At 40.7% G+C, this 22,158-nt stretch overlaps 4 protein-coding genes across 4 annotated transcripts; all 4 read right to left on the bottom strand.

Moving 5' to 3' along the window:
* Positions 1-1,512: 1,512 nt before the first annotated feature.
* On the bottom strand, positions 1,513-4,083 carry LOC128468181 (pulmonary surfactant-associated protein A-like). Its single transcript, XM_053449875.1, has 4 exons — positions 3,905-4,083; positions 3,679-3,798; positions 2,525-2,602; positions 1,513-2,139 (listed from the first exon to the last, which is right to left on the bottom strand). Exons 1-4 carry the CDS (start codon positions 4,071-4,073, stop codon positions 1,763-1,765), a joined length of 744 nt encoding a protein of 247 aa, XP_053305850.1. The 5' UTR covers positions 4,074-4,083; the 3' UTR covers positions 1,513-1,762.
* Positions 4,084-6,977: 2,894 nt separating this feature from the next.
* LOC128468170 (pulmonary surfactant-associated protein D-like) lies at positions 6,978-9,191 on the bottom strand. Its single transcript, XM_053449861.1, has 6 exons — positions 9,144-9,191; positions 8,817-8,995; positions 8,010-8,126; positions 7,790-7,888; positions 7,486-7,566; positions 6,978-7,369 (listed from the first exon to the last, which is right to left on the bottom strand). The coding sequence occupies exons 2-6, from the start codon at positions 8,977-8,979 to the stop codon at positions 6,993-6,995; spliced, it is 837 nt and encodes a 278-aa protein (XP_053305836.1). The 5' UTR covers positions 8,980-8,995; positions 9,144-9,191; the 3' UTR covers positions 6,978-6,992.
* Positions 9,192-12,138: 2,947 nt separating this feature from the next.
* Positions 12,139-15,346, bottom strand: LOC128468171 (pulmonary surfactant-associated protein A-like). The gene is made up of 5 exons (XM_053449862.1): positions 15,173-15,346; positions 14,747-14,854; positions 14,464-14,544; positions 13,020-13,094; positions 12,139-12,621 (listed from the first exon to the last, which is right to left on the bottom strand). Exons 1-5 carry the CDS (start codon positions 15,333-15,335, stop codon positions 12,215-12,217), a joined length of 834 nt encoding a protein of 277 aa, XP_053305837.1. The 5' UTR covers positions 15,336-15,346; the 3' UTR covers positions 12,139-12,214.
* Positions 15,347-16,652: 1,306 nt separating this feature from the next.
* On the bottom strand, positions 16,653-20,619 carry LOC128468174 (pulmonary surfactant-associated protein A-like). Its single transcript, XM_053449869.1, has 6 exons — positions 20,483-20,619; positions 20,212-20,389; positions 19,612-19,728; positions 18,077-18,157; positions 17,543-17,617; positions 16,653-17,193 (listed from the first exon to the last, which is right to left on the bottom strand). Exons 2-6 carry the CDS (start codon positions 20,369-20,371, stop codon positions 16,817-16,819), a joined length of 810 nt encoding a protein of 269 aa, XP_053305844.1. The 5' UTR covers positions 20,372-20,389; positions 20,483-20,619; the 3' UTR covers positions 16,653-16,816.
* Positions 20,620-22,158: the final 1,539 nt, after the last annotated feature.

Here is a 22,158-nt window from a genome sequence, read left to right as displayed (position 1 = left end):
GCTAACATACCCAAAAGGTACATGTGCACACACTAAGAGTCGTGGCCAAAGGTTTTGAGAAGGACACAAGTATTGGTCTTCACAAAGTTTGCTTCTTTAGCGTTCTTAGATATTTTTGTCAGATGTTACCATGGTAACACTGAAGTACAATTACAAGTATTTCATAAGCGTCAAAGGCTTTTTATTGACGATTACATTAAGTTTATGCAAAGAGTCAATATTTGCATTCAATTAGCTTCTGGACCACATCCTGACTGATGGCCGGCCCATTCTTGCATAATCAATGCTTGGAGTTTTGTCAGAATTTGTGGATTTGTCCACCCGCCTCTCGAGGATTGACCACCAAGTTCTCAATGGGATTAAGGTCTGGGGAGTTTCCTGGCCATGGACCCAAAATGTCGATGTTTTGTGCCCCGAGCCACTTAGTTATCACAAAAAAAGGCATTGTTCGTCACCAAACTGTATGGTTGGATGGTTGGGAGAGGTTGCTCTTGAAGGATGTGTTGGTACCATTCTTTATTCATGGCTGAGTTCTTCTTGCCCACTCCCTTGGTTGAGAAGCAACTCCACACATGAATGGTCTCACAGGACCGATGTTAGCCCTCACCTTGTCTTCTCCGGATAAGCTTTTTTCCGGATGCCTCCCAGCAGAGGTGGTAGAGAGGCTAATACAGTGAGGGGATTAAACATGCATGGGATAGGCATATGGCTCCTGAATCTTAGAAGAGACAGGATCTGAAGCCGGCAAATTCTTTGTTTCTATATTTAATAAAGTAATTAAAAATAAAATAATGGATACTCGCATGCCCTCGCCTCTTACTAAGTAAATATACTGAAATCCCTGTACCCTTTGCAGAATATCAGTCTGATATTTCATCCTGGTATTTAACTGAGCCAAGCAACGGGGATTTGTCACCTCTGATAAATGTATAGGTGTCAATAAAATAAATAGATAAAACAGCAAAGAAACCATATCAAGAAATACTTGATGATTTCAAAATGACTTTGCCTGGGTAAATGCGGTTCTTTAAAGTTATTTGTATTAATCTTTTGAAAAAATCCTTATAATTATTTCTATTATGTTTTTGTATTTTATGCTTAACGAGAAGAATTGGTTCATTTTATACCATAGAGTACCGAGAAATAGACGAAAATAGTAAAAGAAATTCTGATTTTTGCTTATGGTCCTCTTCTGCCACCTGCTGGACAAAAAGGTATTTTCACTAAATTATTAATAGATATTTTTATATTTTAACCCTTACCATAACTCCGTGTTTTTTCCATAAGATTATTGTTAAATTTGTTGGAATTTTGAAGGAATTTGAAATAATGATTTTTTTTGTGACTTTCTTTTTTATATTTTTTTTGTAATTTGCAATCTTGTATTTTTTTTTAATGCACTATTTTCTGTTTTTCTGTAATTTGTTATTTTGTATTTCATATAATGGCGAAACGTATTTGAATGCATTAAAAAAAGTTTAGAGAATGAAACAAAGTGGTTATTATATGCTTTTCATGAAATTTTATTTCGTTCTTTACAGGCAGGAAAAAAAAAATTCAGTATTGAATACATTTTTGTGATAGAAACAGATTTTCATCTCAAAATCTTCTCTGCATGAAGAACATTAAGAACAGAAATGTATTTTTTTATTCAAGATACGTTTGGCCGACTTGTTGGGAAGAGCCGGACTTGATGTTCTCCTTTAAATAAACAATAATGGAGGTCAAAATGTACAATATTGAACAATATATTTTTAGGACTTTAGAACTCACAAATGGTGAGACGATATTGGTTGCATGTCTTGTCATTCCAGGTCCCATCGGTATACATTTCAACGCAGTTTTCTTTCCCTTTACCACTGGGTTCGCTCTTTCTCCAATGGGTGTAGTTAACCGGAAGCCCGTCTAGGTAATGGAAAACCCCGGGTATTTCTCCCTCCCTGATTCCCAAATACGCGTATCTGTTGTGCTCTTTCACGATACCCAAGATGGCGTTGTTCTCCTCGTCGTTCATAGGAGTGGCAAGTTTTCCGCCGACTGCTTGACACGTGTTTTTAGAGGCCTCGAAATCCACCTCCTTTCCGTTGGTCGCGAGTATCTTTTTTCCGGCTGCTTTAATTTTTCCTTCCATCATAAGAACTGAAAAATATACGTTGGCGTTATTCAATTTCAACAAGTGTCCTTGTGTAATATATCATTTCCGGTATTTTAGCCCAATCTACTAGATAAACATCTCGACTCCTTCGTATACTGTTTGTGGTAAGCAATAGAATGGCTCAGTCTTAACTACCACCCAGTCTCTCTGTCCAATCAAAGTCTATGGAGGATTGGACTTCATTAGCATTGCCATAAAGCATCAGCTCAGTGTGGTGTTTGAGCCGGGAAAGTCACCCAAAATATCACATGACTGACAGCAATAGAGTTTATTTGGAGAAAATTCGATAAACAGCATTATATTAAAGGCTAAGAAGAAATGAGAAGAAAAATTATTATAAATTGGGCCTCCCATTCAACAAAACATTACCTCCTTCCAGTCTGGATATACGGCGATCTATCTGTGACAGGCGAAGGAGCAGTTGCTTGTCCAACAATGCTGGTGTACCTGAAACATGGCAGAAGAAAATTATGTCAGATGGGAGATGTTGATTTGTTCATTATTTTAGGACTGGGTATCCATATTTCGACTACTTAATATGTACTTTCTAACCATACCGAAACACATCTCCTAGGGTTGAGCTTCCACAAGGAATTCCAAGTTAAGTCTTTGTTGAGGGGAAGAACCTTGGGAGCTCAACCCATGAGAAACTCAAGGTTTCCAAGCTGCTGTTGGTTTCCCACCACTGGAAGAATGTTGATGGGTCAGGTTGTGACATTGGCATATCCAGGAGGGCAATGGGGCAATTACCCACCCATTGAGATAGACAGAGGCATGCTCTGGGAGTAGGGATAAAGAGGTAAGTCTGAAACCCAGATTTACCTATTTATCTCCCTAATTTCCTGGAGGAGTTGAGGTTGAGCAGGGTCAGCCAACGCAGCATTGCGTGACCCTGTGGAAGTGCGCTAACTCACTGGACGAGTTGCATCAAAGACGGCTGAGGCTAGGTAAGGTAAGTTAGGTGCATGTGTATGTATATATGTCTGCCTGAGTATGTTAGTGTGTGTCTATGTATGTATGTGTATCTGTCTGGGTGTGTGTCACTGTATGTGTTTTCGGTATGTTAGTATGTGTGTATCTGGGTATGTTTGTGTGTATGTATGGGTATGTAAGTGTGTGAACGTGTTTTTGGGTATTTGGTGTGTGTTTGGTCTGGTTGTATTAGTTTGAGTATCTGGGCATGTTTTGTGGCTGTCTGGATGTATGTTTGTGTGTGTTAGCATGAGTGTCTGTGTGTGTATGTTAATGCTGAGTGCCTGGTTGTCTTGGTGTGTGTGTTAGTGCTGGGTGTCTGCGTGAGTGTGTTTCTGGATGTGTGTGTGTTAGTGCGAGTGTCTGGATGTGTGTGTTAGTGTGAGTGCCCCTACCGAGGACAGGCTCTCCATCCACCCCTGAAGTTCTTCAACAAGAAAGGCCTTTTAAACTTCACCAACTAGAGTATAATCCCAGTAAATAGAGGCCGTACTATCAGTTTAGGTCCAGACCCATTTGTTTTATTGAGTAGATATTTTTACATCTCTAACCTGGAGGTCCAATGTCTCCCTTTTGCCCCATGGGGCCCTGTATTCCTGGTGCACCAATAGGTCCTGGAAGTCCATCCCTGCCTGGTGGTCCTTGGTTGCCCCCTGGTGGACCCTGTGGGCCTAAATTTTGACAAAAGTTAATATTTTTAGTATAAATCAAACAAGTACGTGCTGTTATATCTCTTGAACAAAGCATATTGAATAAGTAGAATAAGCCGGTCAGTACCCGGCAGTCCAGGATCTCCTTTGACGCCGTCTCGTCCGTCTCTTCCGGGGGCTCCCATCAGACCAGGCGTCCCAGGGATACCTGGAACTCCAGCACACGGACCGGGTAGCTCGGCATGGCACGTCACGTACAGAGCTACCAGCAGGAGCAAAGACTTCTTCACAAGCATTGCCTCTCGTCTGCTTAAAGAAACAGAAAATAAACCATGAATAAAGAGAGCTTCCTAATGTATAATGTATAGCCAAATCTGTTTTACTTTACTGAGAGGGTGGTAGATAAGTGGAACAGCCTCCCAGCAGAGGTGGTAGAAGCTAATACAGTGAGGGGATTAAACATGCATGGGATAGGCATATGGCTCCTCAATCGTAGAAGAGACCAAGGACAGCAGGATCTGAAGCCGGCAAATTCTTTGTTTCCATAATTAAGAAAATAAATAAAAATAAAATAATGGGGACTCGCATGCCCTCGCCTCTTACTAAGTAAATATACTGAAATCATAATTGGAAAATGGGGTATAAAGATAGAATGAAGGGAATGAAGAAGGCTGGTGGACCTACCTTTGGTGCTTCAGTAGAGAATGGTGACAGCCTGTATTCCACGTCCCTTTTTATAAGGAGAAAATCCACTTGATTAATTAGAATAAGTGGACATTCGATACCTCTTCAACTTTGTGGGGTACTTTTCTCAGTAGCGACACTCGTCCGTAAGTACCTTGTGCAACTTTGACGTTTTATGCATTTACTAATGGCCTAATTTTTTGGATGAAGAGGTATTTGACATTACAAAAAAATTAATCATGATTGTAAAATGCCATTTATCGTAGGTTGCGCAGGTCGGTGATGCAATGGCCTCTCCAAGCAAGCAGTCTAAGAGGAGAGAGAGCGTACGAAGGAAGGGTTTATTTATCTATTAGAGCATGAGGTTATTAAGGTTTAATGTTCTATGTCATTGGAAAGGTTTAAATGTTTGGGGATTTTTTTGTTTAATTGTGAAATTCCAAAACCTTAAAAAGTTATTAAAACAATTAAAAACAATGACCTCATTTAAAAAAATTATAATTAAAAAATAAACCCTTAAAAATACCCCACCAAATCCAAAACCATTTAACAAGTAAATCTCTAAATAAAAATTATTTCGGACAAAAGCCCTACAATATATAATTTACATGAGAAAAAATAGAAATTAGGGTTGAAGCAACACATAAATATATATTTTAATATAAAATAGGAATTTTATATGAATAGGAATAAAAAAAAATGTATTCTTTTTTTATAATAATGAGAAAAAATATTTAATGTCTATGGGAATGAGGGCCACCATAAAAAATGTTGGGGCCCAGTAGAAACCTCAGAAAAGGGCCCTCCCTGGGCTGCCCCGTGCTCCTTCCAGTCCCCTGCCTCATTCTCACAATGGGGCCACTAGGCCCCAAGGTCCTGTCACCTGGCCCAAACTCCCGGAAAAAGGACCATCTGGGCCACAAACCCTAGGAAGGGACCATCTGGTACCCAGACGCAGGTAAAGGGCTCAAAGGGTCCAGCTTTGGGTGGCAGGCCGCAAGGGCCAATGAGGGGGCCTGTAACAGATCACTGAAACTGGGCCCTCCCAATAGCCCAGGACTGGTTGTACCCTCTTGATGGTGGCCGTGACGTGAACGATTAAAAACTTTACGGTGTTCTAGAGGGTTAGCGGTACAAACTACAAACTACAAACTGTTGAAATCTGAAATCGTGTCGCAACGTTGACACAAAGATGGAAATTTGGACCTAAAATTATCATAAATATTCTTCCTGTTCTCTTGAGAGCCTTCTGAGGAGCTAAAACCGGTTTTCGAGACTTTTTCAGTGCGGTACTTTGCATAGTTGTGATTGAGCAATAGGTAATATTCGCCCTTTCGAGTCTCCTTGACTCCTCTTGAATCCAAGACGCGAGGATCTCCTGCCAGATGGAGGCTGAACGCGCTCCTTGTTCTAAAGGAACGGAAAACTTCAGAGGAACTTCAGAGGGAACCTCTTCGCAAAATACACACTTGAATAGGTTTTATCTTTTTTTTTTCATTAATAGAAATCAAGAAAACACATTTTGTGCTCCTTCTGTAAACGGAGACAGAACATCCCGGAATTCCCATGAACGTTTATTTTTAGTTTTTTAAAAAGTACAAAAAAACAATAAATATATATATTTTCAGGTGAAGCAGGGCCCTTGGATTTTTGGTCCGACTGATGCCATCTGCTACTAAACACATCTGCCATTATTTATTACTAGGTATAACAACCACCCCCCCCTTAGAATGTCCAAACCCTTCCCAGAAATAATTCTTTGATTATGTAAATATGTTTTCATATTTTTGCCGGGAACAGTTATTTGTCACATGACAGAATATCAGGCACTGATAGGCGATTGCCATATTCTCTGAAAAAAAACATTCATAAAATTCTAGTTCTTGCTTAAAATAATGATAGGTAGAGCCCAGAGTCATCTTTTTTCCCTGTAAATATTTTGTTACAAATTATAGATTGGCCTCCATCCCATAGATTGGCCTCCGTTCCCGTAGATTGGCCTCCATCTTCTTTGGGCAAGACCTAATGGTAGCCCCGCTCTTCTCCTTGGCCCAACATTGGAGGCTTCCATCGAGCTACTCATCATCTAGTTTCTACTAATACATGTCACATTTTACCCCAGTAACTTAATTTCTTTCTTCTATTTTTTCTGTGATTTTTGAAATGGGAGGACATTTTTTATTATTTTTTTTATAATTTTTTTTAATTTTTTTTTTACATTTTACCTGGAGGGTATTTATTATTCAATTTCTATTTGTATAGTACTATGGGCTATTTTTGGCCCAAATCTTAAATGCATAATAGAAATCCTAAATTTCTAAATAAATATAAAATGAAATAAAAATTATTTTTTTTAAAAAAAAAATGTTTATTCAAATACACAGTTTTTGCTTTAACAGGAAATTAATTTTCCAAAAGTATAAAAAAATAAAATAAGAAGAAATTTGATAACATGAAAGTAAAATTAGTAAGCGGGCTCAACGAATAACGATTCTAAAACAAAATGGTAATTTTCTAGTAACGTGGTACGTTCATAAGCGGAATTCACAGCCAATGGTATTCTTACGATCGCATACGCAGTCATTCCATCGCCCGCTCCCTGTCATCTCAACGCAGTTTTCATTTCGTCCCCCGTTGGGTTCCTTTGGCTCCCAACCTCGATAGCCGGTGCTTTTTCCATCCTCGTCCACCCAAGCGTCTTCATTTTTAATGTCGTTTATACCGAGGAACATGGTTTTCGCCTTGGACATCTTGAAGATGGCGGCGTTTTCGGCGGCGCTGAGTGGAGTCGGCAGTACCCCTTGATAAGAGTTGCACAGAGCTTTTGCGTTGCCGTAGTTACCCTCCTGGGTAGTGGCTACATATATCTTATTCCCGAGTGTGGTCACTCCAGAATGGGCGTAGCAAACTGTTAATTAAAAAGAGTTATTTGCAGTTAATTATTTTGGGTGAATTTTAGGTGGGCCTCTGAATCCAGATGGGCCAACTGCTTAACGCGCTTCGCTTACTCCGGAAAAAATGTACCTCGTCGGAGGACTGCGATACTCTTCTCCAGGTCGGCAATTTTGTTTTCCAAGTTCGCGACTTTTATAGCCATAGAAGCATCTAAAATAAAAAAAATAATAAAAACAACAATTTATTTGAAGTTTCCGCAGGAAATAATACTTCTCGGCCGTGAGCCAATAAGATCAGTTCTTATTCACAGCCTCACGCATGCTCCAGCGATGAGGACCTAGTGCTTTTCCTACTAAGACTCATTCAGTCATTGACAAGAGGTTACCTCACGTATATTTATTGGGAAGGACGATTTTGTAGTCATTTTGGATACCTGGATCTCCTTTATCCCCCCTGGCACCAGGAGAACCCATTTCACCCTTGATACCGGGAGGTCCTTTTTCTCCAGATGACCCCTTTTCTCCCTTCGTTCCTAACACAAAGTTGAAAGAAATGTAAACATAAGCTTTTTAGTGTAAGTTGGATTAATACTTGGGCTTTTTGAGGTCAAGACTAACCATAAATGGCTTCACAAACTAGCGGTTACCATTTACCTTGAGTACCAGTTGATCCTTTGTCTCCTTGGATTCCTGTTTGACCCGGAGGTCCTACTTTACCTGGGGGGCCGTTGATGCCTCTTAAGCCAGAAGGTCCAGTTTGTCCCATTAGTCCTTTCACGTTTTAATTAAAAAATATATATCAGTCAGGCTTAAACAACACTGGATCGAGGAATATCATTTGCTACAACGTACAACCCACAACATAAGCCTTTAAATATGTCACAATGAGAATATAATTTCAGAGACGGGTTGTGTATCTACTACTAAAACCTGGTGGCCACATTGGGGTCACAATAAATTGATTAGATTTAATAATTCAATAATCTAATTCAACAATCTATTATTGAAACAGGAAGGTTTCCAGAGAAACGAAGAGGACTAATGAATAAAGGATTGATAAAATGGTATGGTCCACTATTTGTGAGCAGAAGATATCTTCAACGTATTGCTCTTCAGGAATGTCAGAGCTTTAGGTTGATTCCTAAACATGTTTTGTCCCTAAAGGTAGACAGTAGATATGTTCAGTGCATACATGTGATGGACAAAAGGTCATGTCAATGTCATATTTTAGAGCACATACATGTTCTACTCTGAGGAACTAGACTCTTCAACCAAATGTATTATGAAATTGCAAACCAAAAAACAAAAAGGACTACCTAAAAATTAAACCTTCTAGACAGAGCCATATATTCCTTTGTATTTCTTAGTATTTATGGGCAAAAGTGCTTCATGTTGGTTCCCAGAACATAAACTGGGTCAACGTGATCTACACATCTAAGGCTGGAATTTATCATGAGTTACCTTGGTCGCCTTTTTGACCGTTGACCCCGTCTCGTCCATCTCTTCCATTAAGACCCGGAAGCCCTTGAACAACTGAGCAGGTGGGTGTCTCGGAAGGATCACAATGTGAAAAGCGCAGAGCCGCCAAAAATGTCACAATTAACCCTTTAAAATAATGAGGCATGTCTACTGTGTTGGACCTGTAATGACAAGGATAGACGGGAAGGAGGTAGAAATTAAACATGAGATAAAACAGGACATGCTAAACTCCTGAGAACTTCTCCCCAGCTTCACGCATAATTCATATTTCAGAAATGATAAGTTATATAAAGTCCAAAATAAGCTTACCGTATTCGTCACAAAAGTTCTTGTTTATCAGAGAGCCACCAGAGAATGCGGCTCCTAGAAGACAACGTCTTTTATATTAACGGTTATTGATTACTTTCAGAGGTATCTCATTGGACTTTCGACTTTTTCCCGGAATGTCAGTTTCAGAATTCATCTACATTATTGACATTGGAATGTTTTAATAGCCGCGTAAGCCTTTTCAGCCATGTAGCGGCCATCTACGGTCATCCTCGATTTGGCTGGTTTTCATGGTGGAACTTCACGGGGAGAACAATCACGTTTCGTGGTTTACGTGAGTTTCAAGACCATAAGGGTTTAGTCTACGAATATTCCTGTCGCACCAGAATCTGCAAATGCTGGAGTTGTCACAGAGTGGCCTTCCCAACTAGGCGTGATTGGTATAAGACGAGAGAGACATAAAGCTAGAAAGCTAAGAAACATTCCTTCATTAACCTCTAAGCTGCGGCTAGGGTGCTTTCAGGTCTACTTTGAACCCAGGATTAGGTTTGGAGAACAAGAGCAGAGGATAATCCAAAAGCGATGTCAGGAACAGTCCAATAAATCAGGGTAGGCGGCAATCAGGAATAAACAGTAATCCAAGCTAAGGTCAGGAAATAGAGAAATGGGGTAGTCCAACAGGAAAGCCAAAGGTCAGGTAACAGATAATCCAATAGAGGGTCTGTAGCAAAGCGAGTGAAGAAGAACTGGAATCTGGAGTCCTAGAACACACAGGAACCAAAGCTCTGGAATACTGGAGTAAAGTGGTAACAGTCTGAGGGGTTTTTATAGTGCTGTAGGTATCTACTCCTCCCCAGTGCTGAACAAGCTCCTCACTGGATTGGTTACCAGAGGGGAGTGCTTCCACAGCACCTGGCTCACTGTTTCTCTGCATGAACATCATTGGTGGATAGCCGATGGTGGAGGCGGGCTTCACCTCCCCTCCACAGGTGTACAACATTATGCTGAGTTCTAGGTAACACCTGAAATATTTTCTGGGGTCTCTTCTAACTTTAGGCCACGGCTGTGGCCTACCACTCTGCCGCAATTATGATCCCGGGTAGACAGCTGGGGAGAACAGGTAAGGGTGAGAGGGGCATGACAGACGCCAGGTGCCGTCCACCTCTTTTATTACACTCTATTAACCTGTGTGTGGACAAAATATCTGAACTCTTGTATCTATACTGGGCATGTTGAACATCAGGCCTATTAAATAGATAGATCTTCATAATGTGCAGAATAGCCATTTTATGATCCACACGGTGTGTCTATTTCACAAGCACTGTTTACAGTACAAAGAACATGTACATATCGTGCCATGCCTAGAAGCAGACGAAGGCACACTGACGATGGATCCAGTTCAGGGCTACTCTACACTTTAGCCCTAGTCTTCCTCTTGGGTGCCATCTCTAAGAGTTTTGGGCAGGATATACACTTGGGGGGACAAGCTTAATAAAGGCAGGAAACAGGTTTGGAATAACAAGCTCTCAGTGGCTGGGTTGGTGCGGAAATGGAAGCACACTGGCAGGGCACGAGGAAGGAGCACGGCTGGTAGCCCTCTGGCAGGGCACACAGCAGGTGCGTGGCTGGTAGCCCTCTGGCAGGGATGCTGGCAGACCGCAGCAGACTGGCATGCGACAGCAGACCAGCAGGAAAAGAACAGAAAGTAGCAGGCCAGCAGGCGGTAGTGGGTGCTGACCAATACACAGTACAAGCCAAAGTCAGAAACCAGAATATCGTGATCAGCGGCGTACCAAGGAACAAACACCAGAACGAGGTCAGAGTCCAAAGCCAAGGGTCAAACACAGAAGACGGATCAGATGCAGCAAATCAGATGCTCAGTATACAAGGCCAAGAACACAAAGCTCTAGCCCTGAGGCTCAGATAATGCCATGTGTCAAGAGCACGGAGGAATAACATGGCCAAGGAGAGGCAGAAGTAAAACCGTAACCCAAGATCCACCTGGTGGGGTAGTGTATGGGTCATTCATCTGGAATCCACCAGGGTGTGAAACAGTGCTTCACCTGAAGAGTCCAAGTTAACCCGGGAGAGTTCTGTGACACATATTGGGGCTTCAGAATTCTTGGATTCTATTAACATTCTACTCAAAATAATTAATTTGTTGGACAAGGGAACATGTAGCTCGAGGCCGGATGTTGTCTAGATATATTTTAGCTATGGGTGGGTTCTACAGGGACAACATTGACTAACGTTTTGACTTTGTTGGGTCTTCTTCAGGCCAGAGGTAGTCATGTTGAAACATTGCCTGACTCATCAATGAACTAAGAGTGACTTGTTGATCTATGATAGTATTATTTTTTTTGTTTGATTGGAAATAGCCTATCAGTGCCTACTTTTGTGTCACATGGCAATTAAATACAATTTTGTAGAACCACTTCAGTCCTCGAGGGGTACAAAAGGGACAGTAATTTCATTTCGTCCAAAAACTAGAAGTTTAATGAATTAAAAAAGCTAAAATATCCCACCAAAGGAACTATATCCATAAATAAATATCAAATATAGAATTTTTTTTAGAATTTGAAATATTTCTTTTAACATAATTACATTTATTTTTCTACATTCTAAGTTTTTGGTCAACACAATATTTTAAAAGCTTATTTGTATTAGAATTTTTTTTTTAATTATTACTAAATCTTTTATTTAACACTTTATGGTACAATAAGGCACTGAGACCAAAAAAATATTCTATTTTAATAGTTAATTTCTCCTACAGCTCTCTTCTGCCACCTGTTGGACAAAAAGAAAAATCCACCCTTTTAATAAATTTGTAATTTTTTTTTTGGTTATTCGTAATTTTATATTTTTTTCAATGGGGAAATTGGCTTAAACAGTATAAAAATGAAATAAAGTGGTTATACAATGATTTTAATGAAATTTTATTTCATTGTTCAACGGCATGAAAATTTCAGTATATTTGATACATTTTGTATAAAAAGAAATTTTGATGTCACAATATGGTCTGCGTTAGAATAATATACGCCAAGAACATAATTTTTTTTTATTCAAGATACATTTGGCTGACTTGTTGGGAAGAGCCGGACTTGATGTTCTTGTTAAAATAATATTATATTATTTCTACGAGTTTGGAACTCACAAATGACGAGACGGTAATAGTTGCACGGCTTGTCATTCCAGGTCCCATCGGTATACATTTCAACGCATTTTTCTGCTCCGTTCCCACCAGGTTGAGATGGGCTCCAATGAGTGTAGGTAACCGGACGCCCGTCTAGGTAATGGAAAACCCCAGTTTTTTTTCCCTCCCTGATTCCCAAATACGCGTAAGTGTTGTGTTGTTTCACGATATCCAAGATGGCGTCGTTCTCCTCGTCGTTCATAGGAGTGGCAAGTTGTCCATCGGCAGCTTCACATGTTTTTTTAGAGTCTTCAAAATCCAGCACCTTTCCGTTGGTCACGAATATCTTTTTTCCTGCTGATTTCAATTTTCCTTCCATGATAAAAACTGAAATATATATAACATAAAGTGTCCTTGTGTGATATAACATTTATCATGGCAATGTGGTCTAGGTCTGTTATTTGAGTCCAATCTACTAACAACCTGGTCCCTTCTCATACTACTTGTGGTAAACAATAGAATGGCTCAGTCTTAACTACCACCCAGACTCTCTGACTAATGCAAGTCTATGGAGAAAAGGACTTTATTTGCATTGCCATAAAACATCAGCTCAGTGCGGTGTTTGAGCCGGGAAAGTCACCCAAAATATCACGTGACTGACAGCAATGGCGGCCTCCAGGTCTGGAGATTGGTGCAGGTATTTATTTGGACAAAAGGGAGATAAAAAACATTATATTAAAGGCTAAAAAAAAGTGTTTCTGGCCTCCCATTCAACAAAACATTACCTCCTTCCAGTCTGGATATGCCGAGATTTAGCTGTGACAGGCGAAGGTGTTGCTGATCCAAAAATGCTGATGTATCTGAAACGAGACAATATGAAATGTTTTCAGAGGGTCGATGTTGATGTTGCGTGTCTTCTAGATATCTCCTAGAGCTGAGCTTCACCATAGGTTTAGCATCAACAAGGAATTCCGAGCTCAACCTACGGGAAGCGCAAGATTTTCAAGGTGCTTTTGGTTTCCCACCACTAGAAAGATTTTGATAGATCTTTCTGATGGATGAGACCTGGAGAACCAACAAAGGTTCCTCATCAAGAAAGACCTTCATCATCTTGAGTATAACCCCAGTGAATATGTCTCTACCCTGGAAGTCCAAAGTCTGCCTTTCCCCCATTGGTCCCTGTATTCCATGGAATACCAGCAGGTCCTGGAAGTCCCGTAAGGGGGTTATATCCAAGCTATTGAACCAGCCAAGGAAATTTGGAATCATTTCTTATTTCTTTACTTCTAATCAGATTTTAAGGTTTTATTCCTTTAGGTTTTGTAACTATTTCGATGTGCCACATGTGTGAAAATAATTTTCCTTGATTCTACTACTCGGCTTAAAATTTATAATTGTTTTTGTCTAAATTTTTCCTGTTGAGGCCTGAGGGAGAATTGCTATTTTCAGAATAACAACATAGTGTTTTTTATTTTCATAATAATTTTAAGACCCCCCTCCCCCCAGGTAATAGAATCTAACTTTGGAACACTTTGAAGTGCATTAGATATATTACAGATGATGTTAAGCAGAGGACCCACGTTAGTATCACCTGTGTTGACATCATCTTCAAGGTTGCCTCCTGGAACCACTGGCACGCCATTGGTCATAAAGGGGTTAAGTTTTTATATTTATGCATGAGAAGTGTATTTAGTAGCCTTGCGCTATACATTTTTTTATGGTTATGTTTAACAATACACGTACTAGAACACCGATTGTTATGGCTACGCCATAACACCGTAAGTCACGCTTTCACTGAAATTGATATGTTTTTAGGACCTGTATTCACTGATTTTCTTTCTGTGTGTAATGATGTGATTATGGTCTCCACCAAGACCCTGGTTCAGCGTTTGGGTGAGATTTCTCACTGTGTTTTAACCATGAGTTGGCCAAGTCCCCTTCTGAATGCCTTTGAATGGATGCGCTACCGCCATTTTGTATTTGTTGTTCAATTTAACTTTTTTATGTTTATGTACTATTTCATTCACATTTTGATGCATAATTTTTTATTGGATAGACTTTGCCTCACACTGCTTTAGTATAGAAACACAACAAGTGGCCATGCATATTCAGCCGGTGGCCGTACTTTGGCCAGCCCTAAACTGCCAGGGACGCCTAGCGATCCCCAGTCTGGCCCTAGTCCTGTTCATTTGCAATCCCTAACAACAAAGTTTTTGGATTATATTTTACCTTGTTTGAGAACTGCGATACTCTTCTCTAGATCAGCAATTTTGTTTTCCAAGTTTGCGACCTTTAGAGCCATAGATGCATCTAAAATGAAAACAATTTATACACGAAATTTCCATGGAAGAGGCAGGGGAACAACGAAGGCCATACCCCTGAAACCCCCTGACAATGGCATGGTAGGGGAAATCATCTGATCTCCCCGACCAGCCCAAAAGGATGAAAAGGCAATAGAGGTCTAAACTATTAGTTAATTAATGGGTTCAACAATTCGCTTTTAACCATTTACCTGGTAAACCAGTAGACCCTTTGTCTCCTTGGATTCCTTGCTGACCCGGAGGTCCTATTTTACCTGGGGGGCCAATGATGCCTCTTAAGCCAGGAGGTCCAATTGGTCCTTTTATGTATGAATAAAGAAAAAAATATATATCAGTCCAGCTTAAGTGATATTTAATCGAGGTATAATGATGTCTCAATACATCATTTGATCTGAAATGGTATGGTCCACTATTTGTGATCAGAAAATATTGCTCTTCAGGAATGAGAGAGCTTTAGGTTGATTCCTAAACATGTTTTGTCCCTAAAGGTAGACAGTAGATATGTTCAGTGCATACATGTGATGGACAAAAGGTCATATCTTAAAGCACATACATGCCTCAGTGTTCTACTCTGAGGAACTAGAACACATCTAAGGCTGGAATTCATCATGAGTTACCTTGGTCGCCTTTTTGACCGTTGACCCCGTCTCGTCCATCTCTTCCATTAAGACCCGGAAGCCCTTGAACAACTGAGCAGGTGGGTTTTTCGGAAGGATCACAATGTGAAAAGCGCAGAGCCGCTAATAATGTCACTATTAACCCTTTATAATAATGAGGCATGTCTACTGTGTTGGACCTGTAATGACAAGGATACATGGGAAGGAGGTAGAAATTAAACATGAGATAAAACAGGACATGCTTAACTCCTGAGAGCTTCTCCCCAGCTTCACACATGATTCATATTTCAGAAATTATAAGTTCTATAAAGTCCAAAATATACTTACCGTATTCGTCACAAAAGTTCTTGTTTATCAGAGAGCCACCAGAGAGTGCGGCTCCTAGAAGACAACATCTTTTATATTAACGGTTATTGATTACTTTCACAGTATCTCATTGGACTTTTGACTTTTTTCCTGGAATGTCAGTTTTGGAATTCATCTACATTATTGACGTTTTAATAGCCATGTAAGCTTTTCAGTAAGTTATAAAGAGCCTTTTAATAAAAGAGAGGAATTAAAAATTCTAGAACAGCAAGGGCCTAGGTGATAGTCACAGGTATTCAAGAGCTGTTTGGAGCAGGAACCATAAGGATGGCCCCGAGGATGAGCCTGATTGAAAGAACTTTATTATGGAGTTGGGCAACAGTGATGTTTATAGGGTTAATTTCAAAAGAAATAATCCCAGACCTTAAGGGTTTGTCAAATTCAGTCTATGAATATTCCTGTTGCACCAGAATCTACAAAAGCCGGAGTAGTCATAGATCGGCCTTCCCAACTTGGCGTGATTGGTATAAGAAGACGAGAGAGATGAAGCTTAGAAAGACTCCTTCATTAACCTCTAAGCCTAGGCTATGGTGCTTTCAGTTCTACTTCAAATAGAGAAGCACTTCCAGGTGGAAATCTTTTGCTTGTTGAGGAACGGCCAAGCTTCAAGGGATCCGATGGTGTCTTGGCGTTCCTCAGAACGTGGATTACTACTGTTTGTCATTAGAAATAGTGGGGAATTCATAATTTTGCACAATTTCTATATCTTGAGGTGCATTAGCTATCAAAAAGAAAGTGTGCGTGGCCAAATATATGAATTAGTTAAAAATAATACGCTATCTTTGAGGATCATCGAACCCAAAAAGGCTCAACCTCAAGGGGAACCGGTTGGAGGGTGAAAAACGCTTCTGAAGCCGACAGGTTTTCTCTTGTGGGGACACAGTGTCCTACCTTCTTCTCAACTATGGGTATCTAGTAAGTTACTGCCTCCTACTGGTTGGGTATTACAAACATAAACGGTTTTCTCAAGGTTTTAAGTGTGTCGTCAACATTATTTTTAAGATTAGTGGCTCTTTCAATACATTTCATCCTGGTATTTGATGGGGAAACGTGTTAAAATGCCTTAAACGGTTTAAAAAATGAAATAAAGTGGTTATACAATGCTTTTAATGAATTTTTATTTTATTGTTCAAGAGTATAAAAAATGTAGTATTTTATACATTTTGTTATAACAAAAGATGTTGATCCCACAATATGGTCTGCGTTAGAATAATATACGCCAAGAACAGAAATGTATTTACGAGATACATTTGGGCGACTTGATTTTTTTCTACCAATTTAGAACTCACAAATGACGAGACGGTAATAGTTGCACGGCTTGTCATTCCAGGTCCCATCGGTATACATTTCAACGCATTTTTCTGCTCCGTTCCCACCAGGTTGAGATGGGCTCCAAAGAGTGTAGGTAACCGGAAGCCCGTCTAGGTAATGGAAAACCCCGGGTATTTTTCCCTCCCTGATTCCCAAATACGCGTAAGTGTTGTGTTGTTTCACGATATCCAAGATGGCGTCGTTCTCCTCGTCGTTCATAGGAGTGGCAAGTTGTCCATCGGCAGCTTCACATGTTTTTTTAGAGGCTTCAAAATCCAGTACCTTTCCGTTGGTCGCGAATCTCTTTTTTCCCGCTGATTTCATTTTTCCTTCCATCATAAAAACTGAAATTTATAGTATACATGATATATAGTGTCCTTGTGTGATATATAATTTATCATGGCAATGTGGTCTAGGTCTGTTATTTGAGTCTAATCTACTAACATTCTGGCCCCTTCTCATACTGCTTGTGGTAAACAATAGAATGGCTCAGTTTTATTTACTACCCAGACTCTCTGACTAATAAAAGTCTATGGAGAAAGGGACTTTATTTCACATGAGTGACAGCAATGGCGGCCTCCAGGTCTGGAAATAGGTGCAGGTATTTATTTGGACAAAAATGAGATAAACAGCATTATATTAAAGGCTAAAAAAAGTCTTATCTGTTTGGCCTCCTATTCAACAAAACATTACCTCCTTCCAGTCTGGATATGCCGTGATTTAGCTGTGACAGGCGAAGGAGTTGCTGATCCAACAATGCTGATGTATCTGAAACGAGACAATAGGAAATGATTTCAGATGGTGGATGTTGATTTGTTCATTTTCACATTTTTTTCAGTAAATTCAGACAGAAATTGTGTGATTTTCATGAACCCTACAGCATTTTGAAGTTTCTTTACTGTTAGATAGCTATATTTTGATTACTCAAGAATGTGTGTCTTCTAGATATACTGAAACACATCTCCTAGGGCTGAGCTTCACGATAGGTTTAGCATCAACAAGGAAATCCAAGCCTTATGTTGAGGGGGATCAAATGCCGGTGCTCAACCTACGTCAAACGTAAGATTTCCAAGGTGCTTTTGGTTTCCCACCACTTGAAAAATGGATGACGGATGAGGTCTGGAGACCCAACAAAAGTTCCTCATCAAGAAAGACCTTCATCGTCTTAAGTATAACCCCAGTGAATATGTCTCTACCCTGGAAGCCCGATGTCATAAAATAATTTACCTTGTTTGAGAACTGCGATACTCTTCTCTAGTTGGGCAATTTTGTTTTCCAAGTATGAGACTTTTGTAGCCATAGAAACATCTAAAATAAAATTTATACATGAGATTTCCAGTGACAGGGGAACAGAATGTCTCTTAAAGGGAGAAAAAAGGTCATACCCCTGAGACCTCCCAACAGTCCCAATTTTCTAGTGCTGTCCTGTTGTCCCAGGTAGCTGCCCCAATGGACCCTTTTGTGTGCAATGGGGGAATGGCATGGTAGAGGAGATCCTCTGATCTCCCTGACCAGGCCAAGAGGATTGTAAGGGCACTGGGTGCTGGATCAGGTAGGAATCTCGATGTAGGGGCAGGCTTGGATTCAGAGCAATGCCGAATTGAGGCTAACGATGGATCCAGTTCACTTTAGCCCTAGTCTTCATCTTGGGCGCCATCTATAGGTGTTCTGGGAATAAGCAGGATATAAACTTGGGGTGACAATCTTAATACATGCAGAAAACAGGGTTGGAATAAAAAGCTCTCAGTGGCCCGCTTGGCGGGGAACTGGAACCACATTGACAGGGCACGAGGCCGGAGCACGGCTGGAAGCCCTCTGGCAGAGCACGAGGCAGGAGCATAGTCGGAAGCCCTCTTGCAGGGCACGAGGCAGGAGCATAGGCGGAAGCCCTCTGGCAAGCCATGAGGCGGGAGCACAGCTGGAAGCCCTCTGGCAGAGCACGAGGCAGGAGCATAGTCGGAAGCCCTCTTGCAGGGCACGAGGCAGGAGCATAGGCGGAAGCCCTCTGGCAAGCCATGAGGCGGGAGCACAGCTGGAAGCCCGCTGGCAGGACACGAGGCAGGAGCACAACTGGAAGCTCTCTGGCAGGGATGCTGGCAGATCGGTAGTGGATGCTGACCAATGCACGGTACACAGGATGATCCGAAGAATAGTCGCAGTCCAAGCCAAAAGTCAGAAACCAGAATATCATGGTCATCGGGGTACCAAGGGACAAACACTAGAACGAGGTCCCAAGGCAAGGGTCAAACATAGAAGATGAATCAGATGCAGCAAATCAGTAGCTCAGTATACAAGGCCAGGAACACAATGCTCTAGCTTCAAGGACAATGCCCGGTTTATAATTGCCAAACGAGAGGCAGGTGTGTGAAGAGCACGCAGGAACAACATGGCCAAGGAGAGGCAGAAGGAAAGAGCAACCCAAGATCCACCTGTTGGAGTAGTGGATAAGTGATTCACCTGGAATTTTGAGGTAGCCTCTCAGGAATAATACCTGAAGTTATTCATTTTTGTGTCCAGAAGCTAATTCGTGAAATGAAGCAAAAAGTCGAGTTGAAGGGCTCCACAGATGTTTGAAGCTCTAAAAAAAATAATTATGACTATTTTTTTTTTAGAGCTTCAATTATGGCTATTCACTCTACATGGGAGTTAAAGCATGGCTAAAAAAATATGGAGGCCTGAGTGGTCAAATACCGGTATATATATTTTTTCATTTTTGTTAGATTTCTGTTTCTCAAACTTCTAGTAAACTTTTAACCACTTACCTGGTAAACCAATCGATCCTTTTGCTCCTTGGATTCCTTTCTGACCCGGAGGTCCTATTTTACCTGGGGGTCCGTTGATGCCTCTTAAACCAGGAGGCCCAGTTTGCCCCATTGGTCCTTTTATTTTTGAATAAAGAACAAAAAATATATCAGTCAGGCTTGAACAATATTGGAACGAGGTATAATGATGTCTGGATACATCATTTGATACAACACACAACCCATAGCGTGAGCTTTTAAATATGATGCAATGGGCCTATAATTTCAACCAATTTGTGTATTTTTTAGTACTAAAACCTGATGGCCACAATGTGGTCATAATAAATTGGATTTAATAATTTAATATTCAATACTAATAATTAAACAATCCATTATTGAAATAGGAAGGTTTCTTGAGAAGCTAAGAGGACTAATGAATAAAGGACACCTAAAATGGTATGGTCCAGTATCTTCAAAACAAAAATGACTAACTAAAAAATGAAACCTTCTAGACAGAGCAATTTATTCCTTTGCATTTCTTAGTCTTTATGAACAAAAGTGCTTTATGTTGGTTCCCAAAACATTAATTGTCTCAACCTGACCTGTCATATATTATGTTACCTTGGTCGCCTTTTTGACCGTTGACCCCGTCTCGTCCATCTCTTCCATTAAGACCCGGAAGCCCTTGTACAACTGAGCAGGTGGGTGTCTCGGAAAGCTTGCAACATGAAAAGCCCAGAGCCGCCGCCACCAACGTTAGTACTTTTAGATAACGAGGCATTGTCTGCTTTCGTCCGGCCTGTGATGAGATGGATAGACCGAAGGCCGGAGATACTAATTAAAATAATAAATAAATTAAAATAATCTGGTTCAATCGGGTCAGACTACTCACCTCTTGAGATATATTTATTCCACTAGCTCCTCACTCGATAGTTAGAAACTCTGTGTTTAATAAACTCCAAGGTGACCTTCTGATGTACGTTGAGAAGGTCCTGGCTCTTCAGAGAGCCAGCGCAGAACACGGCACGCAGGAGTCAGAGCCTTTTATATTAGCAGTTATTGATTATTCGCGGTATTTCATTGGACTTTTGACTTTTTCCTACGCGAGGTAGTCGCTTATAGGATTCACGTTGTTGACTTTATAATGTTTTCATAGCAGGGTAAGCTTTTTGGAGGAACTTGAAATCTACAGAACTAGGTGAAATTTGAAAATGAATTATATATATTTTTTTATTTTTGAATATTATTTTTATTATTATTATTATTATTATTTTTATTTTATTTTTTTGTAATTTTGATTATGGGATAGGGACCTCTGCAGAAAAAAGCCCAGCATCTACCCCCCTACTTTTAGAGGGGAGTCAAGGTTTTATAAATAAAATAATATTTTTTTTTTCTAGTGGTATGGCTTTGAGGCGTTTCTAGTCTCTTTTCTTATTGTTTATATTTTTATATTTTTGCACTGCTGACACTATGACCTCCACTGTAGCAGATCACACAGTGATCACGAAGCAGGGCACTGCAGTCCTGCATCTCTGACCAAGGCGAGGGTTCCTCAGACATCTCCGCAGTGTCTATATGGATCCCCTTGGATCTCTGCTCCTCCAATCAGTGCTTCCAGCGATGTCCACGCTGATACCAGTGTTAACGGGAATACCCAATCCATTTTATGGCCCCCCGAAGGGGCTTTTCCTATTTACATCACGCTGTACTATACTGAGTTTTTGTGGAGGGGATTGACCTCTGCAGGTTATCTGATCTTCAGTAAATCCCACTGAACAAACACAGGCTCCAGCCATAGTTTCACTTCTCCTCCATTGATAAACATGTACCATCGCTCACTGTAACAGGATCCTGAGAGGACAAAGACCCAGAACATACCCCTTAAAATAAACATAAAAAAGTACAAGCCGGTCATATAGAAACTGAAAGCAGAAAAGAACCATTCGGCCCAATCTTTATCCAGTTCATATTTTATTTGTACAGTGATACAGACAAGAAATGTGCTTTAATATCCACCCTTCACAATTTGTAGGTCTCTTATAGTCCCTCCAAAAGGATAACGTTCCATTCAACAAGAACAAATTCCCAGGATCTCCAGGATTCATCCCCATTAAGTTATCCCTCCCCTGTTGTTAAGTTGCTGATTGTTGTTGTAACGGCCCTTGTACCGGTGGGGCGAGGAGAAGTGAGAGAACTTCAGGAGAGGTGTAACGCTGAGTGTTGGTAGCTGGAACCCTGATGTGGAGACTGGACAGCGGAGAGGCCAAACGCAGAAGCAGGCCGGTCAGAACGAGGTGACCCAGGACGACATAGGTAGAGACTAGGTCAAATCAGGCCAGGAACCAAGGAACAAACAGGCAAGGTAGTCAAACAGTAGCAACAGGAAAGTTGTAGGTCACAGCTGGGTCAGGAATCAAAAACACACTGGTCACAGGAACAAGCCGAGTCGGGAATCAAGAAGCTAAAACTCCCCGGCTTCACCAGCAAAGGGCGAGGAAGAAGTGTAGGCCTGAAGCCTAAATAGAGGAATCCACCAGGAAACTAGGTCAACCTGAGCTTAAGAGG

This window comes from Spea bombifrons, chromosome 11 (genome assembly GCF_027358695.1).
Source record: "Spea bombifrons isolate aSpeBom1 chromosome 11, aSpeBom1.2.pri, whole genome shotgun sequence".
NCBI classification, from domain to species: Eukaryota; Metazoa; Chordata; class Amphibia; order Anura; family Pelobatidae; genus Spea; species Spea bombifrons.
This window is presented reverse-complemented; position numbering and strand designations above follow the sequence as displayed.

Bases quoted from the DNA above. Each gene is read 5' to 3' on its own strand.
- LOC128468181 (XM_053449875.1), bottom strand. From the start codon at position 4,073: ATGCTTGTGAAGAAGTCTTTGCTCCTGCTGGTAGCTCTGTACGTGACG. The intron at 2,603-3,678 runs GTTAGAGATGTA...GCCATGTTTCAG, and splicing joins GGGAGACATTGGACCTCCAG to GTACACCAGCATTGTTGGAC. The intron at 2,140-2,524 runs GTAATGTTTTGT...TATATTTTTCAG, and splicing joins TATATCCAGACTGGAAGGAG to TTCTTATGATGGAAGGAAAA.
- LOC128468170 (XM_053449861.1), bottom strand. From the start codon at position 8,979: ATGCCTCATTATTTTAAAGGGTTAATTGTGACATTTTTGGCGGCTCTG. The intron at 7,889-8,009 runs GTAAATGGTAAC...ACTTTGTGTTAG, and splicing joins AGGATCAACTGGTACTCAAG to GAACGAAGGGAGAAAAGGGG. The intron at 7,567-7,789 runs GTATCCAAAATG...TTTTTATTTTAG, and splicing joins GGGGGATAAAGGAGATCCAG to ATGCTTCTATGGCTATAAAA.
- LOC128468171 (XM_053449862.1), bottom strand. From the start codon at position 15,335: ATGCCTCATTATTATAAAGGGTTAATAGTGACATTATTAGCGGCTCTG. The intron at 14,855-15,172 runs GTAACTCATGAT...CATACATAAAAG, and splicing joins CGGTCAAAAAGGCGACCAAG to GACCAATTGGACCTCCTGGC. The intron at 13,095-14,463 runs GTAAAATATAAT...GTCTCGTTTCAG, and splicing joins TATCGCAGTTCTCAAACAAG to ATACATCAGCATTTTTGGAT.
- LOC128468174 (XM_053449869.1), bottom strand. From the start codon at position 20,371: ATGCCTCGTTATCTAAAAGTACTAACGTTGGTGGCGGCGGCTCTGGGC. The intron at 19,729-20,211 runs GTAACATAATAT...CAAAAATAAAAG, and splicing joins CGGTCAAAAAGGCGACCAAG to GACCAATGGGGCAAACTGGG. The intron at 17,194-17,542 runs GTAATGTTTTGT...TATAAATTTCAG, and splicing joins CATATCCAGACTGGAAGGAG to TTTTTATGATGGAAGGAAAA.